This window comes from Macadamia integrifolia, unplaced genomic scaffold (assembly GCF_013358625.1).
Source record: "Macadamia integrifolia cultivar HAES 741 unplaced genomic scaffold, SCU_Mint_v3 scaffold1597, whole genome shotgun sequence".
Lineage (NCBI taxonomy): Eukaryota > Viridiplantae > Streptophyta > Magnoliopsida > Proteales > Proteaceae > Macadamia > Macadamia integrifolia.
This window is the reverse complement of record NW_024868271.1, coordinates 66,998-77,529: the sequence shown is the minus strand read 5'-3', so window position 1 is coordinate 77,529 and position 10,532 is coordinate 66,998. Positions and strand designations below refer to the sequence as shown.

The 10,532-nt window shown below is 37.4% G+C and overlaps 1 protein-coding gene across 1 annotated transcript; it reads left to right on the top strand.

The window, feature by feature from the left end:
* The first annotated feature begins 4,636 nt into the window (after positions 1-4,636).
* On the top strand, positions 4,637-8,476 carry LOC122064274 (aluminum-activated malate transporter 10-like). The gene is made up of 5 exons (XM_042627984.1): positions 4,637-4,794; positions 4,936-5,349; positions 6,376-6,488; positions 6,594-6,737; positions 7,857-8,476. Exons 1-5 carry the CDS (start codon positions 4,698-4,700, stop codon positions 8,370-8,372), a joined length of 1,284 nt encoding a protein of 427 aa, XP_042483918.1. The 5' UTR covers positions 4,637-4,697; the 3' UTR covers positions 8,373-8,476.
* Positions 8,477-10,532: the final 2,056 nt, after the last annotated feature.

Sequence of the window (10,532 nt, the reverse complement as noted above, 5' to 3'; positions counted from 1 at the left end):
TTGTAGTCCAGTACCATGGAAAATAATTTGCAAATTTATTGTAATTAAAAGGTTAACTTTGAGAATAGGGGCAGAAGCGGTAGCCAAATCTTCAACACAATCTAGGAAGAATTCAGACGTCTAGATTTTAATATGAAGGGGGTAGTGAAGTCGGTTGTTGATATGACAAGTTGTAGAAAAACCTTGTGGCTGAACCAATCAGATCAAGACTGATGCGAGAAGTTTAATGGTGCAAACTGATGGATGATTGGGCAAATGTCGATGGCAGCTCCTTGGGAAATCCAGGGTGTGTGGGAGCGGGTGGAATTCTAAGAAATCACATAAGGCAGGTGATTTTCTCCTTCAACATTTTCCTTGGATTAACATAGGTCTATCTAGCGACTTTGAGACCATGTTGGAAGGAATTTTGAGAGCTAAACATCGAAATATTCATGCCTGGTGAATGGAATGCTATTCTACAACTGTTGTAATGGCTGTTCATTGAGAAATATTTCTTGGTTTGTACTTCAAAAGTGGTTGCATCTTCAAAATTATCTAAGTTCAATAAATTGGAAGATTTCCCACTGCTACTCAGAGGTTAATCCAATTGTAGGGCAAAAGTGCAACAAAATTGAGATCCTCGAATAAGATGGTTAATCTTCCAAGTCATATTATGGAAGAGCTTTCCATTGATGCAATGACTAGACCAAGATTCAGATTCCAATGATTTGTGTAGGACTCCCTGATGACAATGCCAAAAATGGGGCTCTATTAATCTTGGGTATGATTTCTATGTTGAGTGTAGCTGGTTATCTGATGTATTTTGTTTAAGCTTCTCATGATTCTAATATAAATTGATCCTTTTAGAAAGAAAATAACAACAATAATAATAATAATAATAATGATAATAATAATAATAATAATAATAATAATAATAATAATAATAATAATAATAATAATAATAATAATAATAATAATAATAATAAATATTAACTTTGGAGACTCACTTAGTAAGATAATTAGGACTTTTCAAACCCTAGTTTGCATTAATTGCTTTCCTTAACTTTCCATGACATTGATTTCCGATTAATATCAATTCCTAATTCCATGACTCTTCTTAAATATATTAACTTTTCATTAGAAAGGTTTGGACAAAAATAAAATGATTAGCCTTTCTGCTAGTGATTGATATTAATTACCTCAAGAATAAGCATTATTTTATTATATGGCTTGAAACGATAGTCATCTCCTTAATTTCCTGCCAGTGATTAGTATTTTCACACTCTTTTTTTTTGGGTGAAAGTATTCTTACATACAAAAGTTTGAGGTCAGATCCTCTTCGGATCATGATCTCCTTCTACAGCTTACACCATCCAAGGGGTGTGAGGGTCACCTTTGGGTATAGAAACTCATATCAATGGACGGTGTGAGATTGTTGCATAAAGTCATGATTCGGGATAAGATTAACCACTATTCTGCTTTTGACCACTTTTGATAAGCAACGACTCAAAAAGAGCGAGGGAATAGTAGTAGTGATGATGATGATGATGGGAATAGGAATAAAAGTAGGATGAGAAGGAAAGGTTTATATATTACCAGTGTGAATTATATATGTTTTTTACACTCCCTGTTTGTCATCTATTTCTTGGATAACCGTTGTAAAAATGTGTTTTGCCTTCTTGTAATGACTTTAAGAAGAGTCAACTCCATCAAAACTAAAATAAAAGAAAATAAAAAAAATCTAGCTCATCTCCTCGTACGAGTTTCTTACCTTGTACGATGTTTGCCTGCCATGTGTATTCTTCTAAATCCGGACACCTTCTTCTCCTGTTTTTGTTTCTTTATTCAACCCATAGGTCCCCCTATTTTTTTTTTTTTTTTTTTAATTGTACCTAGATTTGTCTCCAAAACCAATCAAGTAATGCTCCAAGATTGAACTTTTGACTCTATACATATGGGAATGTTCTTCTGTATCATTCTACCACCATTTCATCTCCATATTTGGCATGCAACGTGCGTATAGAAACTTCTTATAAAATGCAATATGGTGCATATCCTTCTTGATCCACTAAAAAAACAAAGCCCTACTTCATTAAAAAGCATGTTTGGCTCCATGGGTCAGGCCATGGACCTTGGGCAATTGCCTTCATGGAGAGAAAAGGAAGGATTTTGTCTTGCAAGGTAATAGGTCTCTATTAATTTGTTTCATCCCATAGGAAAGAAAAGGAAAACGTGTCTCTATTTGCCTCTTATTTGTAAATACCCATCATGATTTTTAGGTATCGGTATGGGTCGACTGATATTGATACCTAACTGATACAATATCAATCAGTGGTATTGAAATAAGAGAGGGAAAAATGATCCAAAAAACCTCGTATTCTTGTATCTGTATTTTGTAGGGAAAAATGATTCGATTTATATCTATATCGATACAAATATTTTTTTTAATAAAGATATTGATATCAACCGAAACCGATACTATACAAGGTGCCAATTGCAGATTTTCTTAGTCAATGATCCCCTCCAATTAAATTGACCCAAATCAATATAAACCTAATGGTGACTGATGAGAACATCCAATTTGAATATCCTCAAGATGAATGGAGATCAGATCAGATCATCTTCATGACACCATAAAGTTGGACCACATGAGAGTCAATCCTATCCAATTTAAGATACGTAGAAAATGTACTATACTCTTTTGCATTACGGAACCTTTTATTTTGCCTGGGATCAGGAAAATTTGGAGCTATGTTGAAACACAGGAGCGATGGGTTGTTGGTACTGGATCAGAAATATCTTTTTGGTCGTATAGGTGGCTTTCAGAGAAAACAATTATAGAGTTCATCACCCTCAATCAGCTCCAACCCTTTGATGCTAAAGTGGCAGATTTCATTGTTGAAGGCAAGTGAGAGTTGCCTCAGGTTCATTCTTTAGCCCTGCAAGAGATATATTCAAATATCAAGAAGTTTCCCATCCCTTCTATTCCTCAACCAGATAGGAGAATTTGGTCCCTCACTCAATCAGACAACTTCTCAGTTTTCTTTGCATGGGAGGGGATTCGGTTGAGAGCGATGCGTGTCCCATGGCATAGATTTGTTTGGGCTAAGGGTCTCTCTCCACGTGCTTCTCTGTTTGGTTGGCGAGTGATGCATGGAAGGATTCCAACTGATGAAAAAGTGATGGCCTGTGCTGTTTCAATGGCTTCTAGATGCTCGTTGTGCCATGAAGAATCGGAATCTATGGACCATATTTTTTTTATCTTGTTGATTTTCAATAATGGTATGGTCTGATCTCCTTCAGGTTTTTTAGCTGAATTGGTTGGGATTTCCCTCCATCCAAGAACTATTTCCTTGGTGGAAAAGAAAGTCTCTCACTTCTCCTTTGAAGCAAATCTGGTCTGCATCTCTCACATTTGGCCTCCATCAGATTTGGCTAGAAAGGAACCATAGAAGATATGATTCTAGTGGTAGGCCTCCGGGCCTAGTGACAAGAGCAATATTTTCTGACTTACAGGGGATTTGCCTGTATTTCTCCATTGCTGGTTAAGAATATAAAGTAGCTGCAGCTAACGTCCTCCATTTGCCTTACTGGAGTGAGGCCCAGACATAAGAGAATACAAGAATTGTTTTGGGAGCATCCTCGAGAGTGGTGTTTCAAAATAAACATTAATGGATGTTCATTAGGTAACCTAGGCTACGCAGGTGCTGGGGGAATAATCCGAAACCACAGGGGGTTATATTATGAGATGATGTGCCTCCTTCATTGGAATTGTTTCTAACTTTGATGCAGAATTCATTGCCTTCTTTGAGGCAACTCGTGTTGCCAAGGCTCTGAATTTGAATTGGATTGAGGTTGAAGGCGACTCACAAGCTGTTGTGTGGTGCATTGTGAAAGGTTTAATTCCATGGAATCAAAGGCCAATGTGGTTTTCTTATTTGAAATTTTTAAATAGCATCCAATGGAGTATGACTCACTGCTACCGGAAAGTCAACTTAGTTGCAGATGGCCTTACGAAACATGCTGCCGCAACTAGATCCTCTGCGGAATGGGACTCTGGTCCTAGATTTTCTGCAAATAATATTGAATGGGATGCAATGGAAAAGCCTAGGTTCCGGTTCTCATAAATGTTATTCTTCTTTTGAGGATGTAGCTTCATTTATTTAGTCTTAATTCCCTCTTTGCTAATGGCCATGCTGAAGGTGGATTTGGGTCTTAAGTTTGTTCAGTTTTATCTATTTGGACTTCTTTGTATTATTCTCATTCTTTTTTAATATACTCTTTGCTGAGCTTAAGCAGAAAAAACGAAACCGTTTGTTTATTCATTTATTTTATCCTTTAAGCAAGCCAAGGTAGCCAAGTCCCATTCCTATTTAACCATCCACCCAACACATTTAACCTTCCACTAATTTTTTCATTTGAGAGGAGGCCTTCGGCCATAGCTATCTTTCTATACCCAAATTTGATCTTTTATCATTAAAATGATGGAAGCTCCAAGTGGGTTACAATGGAGGGTACGTGCAAGAAATGGGTCGTCCAAGGTACTCATTCCAGAATCTGGGCTCATCCACAGAACCTGGGTAAGGCTCTTGGGTTTATGTACTGAGTTGAAGTCTAATGTTGGGAAGTTACAAAAGAAAGCAGTGGCATTGGGGGTTGAAGATCCAAAGAAAGTCATCCATTGTTTCAAGGTAGCCCTAGCACTCACCCTAGTGTCAATGTTTTACTATGTGAGTCCTTTGTATGAAGGTATTGGAGAACAGAACACCATATGGGCAGTCATGACAGTTGTGGTAGCCCTTGAATACACAGCAGGTAAGCATCCAAAACCCATAATTTTCTTGAGTTCGGATGAGGTTCTAGTGAGAGAACCTTTCTCGTACGATCTAATCCACATACATAGAACCATTCTCGTACGATCTGATCTGTTAACCCTAATTTCTCTATGTATTGCAGGAGCAACAATATATAAAAGCATAAACCGAATGACGGCAACTATTCTTGGCGGATTTCTAGCCGTCGCGATCCACGCAATTGCTATCCAGTTTGGCCAATATTTTGAGCTTGTAATTGTGGGAATTTCAGTCTTCCTTTCAGCTTTAGCTGCAACTTTCTCTAGATTTATTCCCACAGTAAAAGTTCGATTCGATTATGGAGCTATGATCTTTATCCTCTCCTACTGTGTGATTGGGGTTTCAGGTTACCGGGTTGAAAATTTGGTTGAGATGGCCTACCAGAGAGCTTTAACCATTGTCATAGGGGTTGTTATGTGCATGCTTGTCAGCATGCTTATTTATCCCGTTTGGGCTGGTGAGGAGCTCCACCACCTTATTGCTCGTAATATGGAAAACCTTGCCAATTCCTTGGATGGTAAGTCTCTTAACAACACCACTTAGTAGTTGTGTAGCACAATAGTTTTACTATATGGTGTAAACGATGGCTCCAAATATTTAATTTTTAAATGATTCATCACCAAGAGGGTGGTGATTCTGTGGAGGGATAGCCAGGTGGGTTGCGACGAAGATGGGTATTGAGGAGCAAAAACAGAGCAGGGGTTGGAGGGTTGAGGAAGGGGGAGGGTGGGAACAGATGGTAAGAGGATGGGGTTGGTGGGTAACTTGGGTGGAACTGTGGTAAGAGGGGGTTTACTTGGGGTATAACAAATATGGGGTGGGGGGTGGACTGGTGATGGGTTGAGAGAAAGAAAAAGGGTTAGGCCAAGGTTTGGGTGGGTGGGTGGGTGGGTGGGAAAAAAAAGAGTTGGGGAGGGAAATCCATGGGTGGGGCAAGATTGCAGGGATTGGGATTAGGTGGGATGTGGGATGTGGGATGTGGGATGTGGGTTGTGGATTTCTCTGTTGGTCATCGAGAGAAAAGAATAAAAAGGAAAAGCAAGAGAAGGAATAAAAAATTGAAAAAATGGTAGAGTTAAATAAATAAAGAAAAATAAAAAAAGAGTTGGAGAGAGAAATCCACGGGTGGGGCAAGGTTGGGATGCGGTGGGATGTTGGTTGCGGATTTCTTTGTTGGATATGGGAAGAAAAGAATATGAAGGAAAAGGAAGAGAAGGAATAAAATTTTGAAAAAATGGTAAAGTTAAATAAAGAAACAAAACCCAACTAGAGAGAAGGTGGTGGGATTGAATATTAAAAAAAAAAAAAATAATGCCAAAAACCCTAAGAGTTGGTGGGTTTGATTAAAAAATTAAATTCCATGGGAGTAATGAAAGGTAATATCCACATTCTTTTTTTTTTTTCTGGTGGAAAGGTAGTATCCACATTCATATACTGATATCCTATTGAGTTCTAATTTGATAAACATAAACCATAGTCATTTATATAAATATATAGAATGATATCTGAATCAAATTTTTTTTTTCTCCAACATGAAATTTAGGATGTGTCACAGAATTCTTTAAGGAGAAGAACACGAATGGCAACGTTGAGAATCAGAAAAGTCTATTAGGATACAAATGCATTCTAAATTCAAAAGCGGGAGAAGAATCTTTTGTAAGTAATTAAATTGAATCAGTGAAATAGATTAATCTTGATTTCCTTCTTTCCTGAAATGAATTTCCTTCATTCCTGTTTCTCATGAGTTATAAATTTTTCTAGGCCAATTTTGCTGTATGGGAACCTGCTCATGGTCCCTTCAACTTTAGGCATCCGTGGAAACAATACCTCAAAATTGGGGCATCGATGCGCAACTGTGCCTTCTGCATTGAAGTTCTTAATGGCTGCATTAACTCAGAAGTTGAGGTAGGTTGCTGCTTGCTATGCTTAATTTATAAATAATTTCAGTTCTTAGGTTTGATGATTTCTATATCTATTTCAATTTAGTTGAGTGATTTCTATATTAGAAATTATTTAGTTTGATTTTTGCACCTCATTTTAGTGAAATAGAAATCAAACGGAATAGTCTGAAATAACTGAGTAGCTATTTCAATTTTGAAATTCAAATTGATTTCAGTATTACTAGCTAATTAGCAAATGGTTAATTTGATAGGCAAAGCAGTAATTTTATATAAAATTAAAATATCATTCTTCTCTTGATGATCTCACCACTACTATGCACCCCCACCATCCCCTTCCACCCACGCATCCTTCTCAGACACCACCACCATCTTCTCCCAAAAGAAATAGAGAGAATGTATTCTCAAAAAATGAACTATCAAATGGATTTCTTATTTTTGAAATATTTCAGATTGATTCAAACTAAAAAATTTTAATTTATTAATAAAAAATCTATTTATTGAGAATCTCATGAAATCAAATCCAAAATTGAAATAGAAATCATACCAATTTTGGCATTAGTGTAAACTTGCTCAATTTATGGTGTGACCTCTAGTTCATAATTGGAAAACCATGTTTTCCAACTTGACTGGCCTTTTCAAAACCTAGTGAGTCTAGCAAGTCAAATCTGGTCAAGGCGAGCCATGTTTTTTTCTTATTTTTATTTTTTTAACACCTTCATTCATCTCCTTCTCTGAGTGAGGAGGGATTGAGGCTGTAATTGCTTCATATGTGAGAAGTAAAGAGAAAGATAATATTAAAGACAACAAATAAAAAATTTTAAGCTTTTGTTTAATTATAGACTAAACTTATGGTTTATGAATAGTATATGTTTCAATAAAAAAATCAAACTCGATGAATTTCACATGATAGGGAAAAACGCCCAGCCAATTAAAAGTCGGACTGACTTGGACCTAGTCTTGTCATTTCTCAAACCAGTTGGGCAAGTTTTCCTGACTCATGACTAAATTTCATTTTTTTTTTTTCCTTACTTGACTCTGGTGACTCCAAGAGTCAAAACCTGATTTTTCAACTACGCTATTGTCTTTACAACACTAATAATTTTTAATTGTTTTTGAGCTACAGGCTCCTGACTCTGTCAAGAAACGTCTCAGTGATGCCTGCATCATATTGAGTTCCTACTCTTCAAGGGTATTGAAAGAATTGGCTATTTCTACCAGAACAATGAGAAGATCTTCCATAATAGATTTATTGATTGGAGAGATGAAAGATGCTCTACAACAGCTCCAAATTTCTTTAAGGTCCCTCCCTAGCCTAATCACTCCACCACCACTACTACTACTACCACCACCACCACCACCAACAAAGTTACCAGAAGGACCTGAAGAGGAGCAGGAGGAGATAAAAGAGCCAATTTCAACACCCACTATCGTCCCTCTGATTGAGGTTGCTCCTCTTGTCACCGTAGCTTCATTATTGATTGAAATAGTGTCACGGATTGAAGGAGTAGTCAAAGCAGTGAAAGAATTAGTGAAATTGTTGGATTTCAAACCTGAGATCGAAAAACCCATGCAGCCCATCAACAACCCTAACTCAGAATACCAAGATCAACAAAACATGAAAGCCCAACAAGAAGTTTGAAGATCTAGATATCATCTTATTGGACAGAGTTTTCCTAAGGTCATCAACAAGTTTGAAGATTGAGATATTATCTTATTGGACAGAGTTTTCCTAAGGTCATTGTAAACGTAAATCTGTTCATTGAGTTGCATTGGGTCATTATAAAGTGGGGTGAGAAGGGGAACGCAGGATCTCCCACCTTATGATCACGCGATGAACCTCATGGCACGATCTGAAAACTTCTTCCTTACCTTTTTATAGATAATAAACCCCTCGTGGGCAAGTCGATTAGAAGATGTATAGGGTTTTAAGGCTTTGTATGGTGGTAAGTTGTAATGGATGTAAGATATAAATGAGTTGTAAAAACATGCCAGCAGCTAGTACTCTCACCCCTCATTGGTGGAATTGATAGAATTGTAAATTCATAATTTTGGGGTGAGAGTACTATTCTTTGTCTTTTGGTAAGAACTAGGGGTCGACATGGCCTGAGTTGGGCTGGGTTTTTGAAAATCATAACCCAATCTTGCATCCCTTTAATTGGGCCTGAGCCCGACCCATTTCTGTCAATGTCAGAAAAAAATCAACCGTAACCCTTAGGCTGGGTCGGACTGGCTGGCTTCTTACATCTATGTTAGATTAGACCAATAGAACCTATTTTAATCCTAACACAATCTATTTTAATTCAATATATAATATGATGTGTATCGTATTATACATATTGTAATAATATTTACAAAAGAATTCATAAGCAATATATATGAAACATATTATATATATTATTACATTACCAAGGTTAAAGTCAGGGTCGGGTTGGGGCAGGCCTAGGCCTCAATCTAGACCCTCACCCAACACCAACCCAAGGTTAGTGCTTTTTAACCCTAACTCGCCCTCAGAGTTAAAAATCTTAGCCCAAATCTTGTTTAGGGTCAGGGCGGGCTCGGGCCTTCAAGGCTAAATGTGCACTCCTAGTATGAACCAATATATTGCGAGAAGTCATTCCATATATTTTTTTTGGGGTCCAAATAAGAAATTTCATTAATGAAGGGGCTCTAGAGAAACTCTGACCAAAATTATTTACAATCACTAGGGGGTGGTTGCACCCATGAAACCTTGAGACGCAGAACATAGAGGCACCTTTAGCCAGAAGATAGGCATCTCTTATCTTAATTCAATCCACAATATTAAGACAAAGCCCTTGCAAAAAGATCTCTATCATGAAAGAGGCTCCACCAAACCCAAGAACAATTTTGTTTCAACCAAGGATCAAGAAATGATGATTTTTTTTCTGGTTAGATACCTAGGAACCCCATGGGCCTGCCTAGTTTTACAGTGACTAAGGGTAAACCCCGGTTACATGTTAATCCATACTAAACTGATCAGTTGTGGGGATCCAAATTGGGGGTGGTTGGGGATGTAAGGAAAGTCTTCGATCCAAATTCAACCTATTTTATTTGTCGGGATCAGCCCTTTCGATTATATTTATAATACTACAAGCCCTTAGCAGATCAAATCCATGTTTATCATAGCATCCAACTTGTAGAATCAATCCAGTGGACTATTTACTTTCTACCCTTTGTGATGCACCCATCAAGAACCACACTCTGGTGACTATATATCCTTTCTTCATGGTAGCCATTCCAGCCATGGACTATTATTATCTGAAACCAGAATAGTAGTAATTACTTATTTCATCATCATTGGGAGGTGGGTTGTTGTTGAGTAGTCTTTGGTTAATGAATATTAGTGTCTCCATTTATCATGAATTTATATTTTGATTGTGATACATTTGACATGCAGTTGAAACATTTGTGTTTTGCCTATTGTTCCCAGAAGACTAACTCAATCTAATGCTATATATTTTTAACAGATATTTGCATCTGACAGTTTTCTTGTTTGGTATATGTACTTTACCATCTGTCCTTAGTAAGGGTTACATGGACATAGTTAGCATTAGTTCTAGAATTGTCCTAGAGCTGTCTTTGGTTCAACACCTTGGACTCAATTTGTCCCTCGATCATCAAGATGGTCACTATTAGTAACATCGATTTGATTAACCCAAGGAGGTAGCGCTATTGGTGAGCAACGAACTTAGAACAAGCCATAAACTCGGACGTCCTAAGTTCGACTCCCACTAGGTACATCTTGGGCCACTCACAAGGGGATGTTTAGTGCTCTTCATTG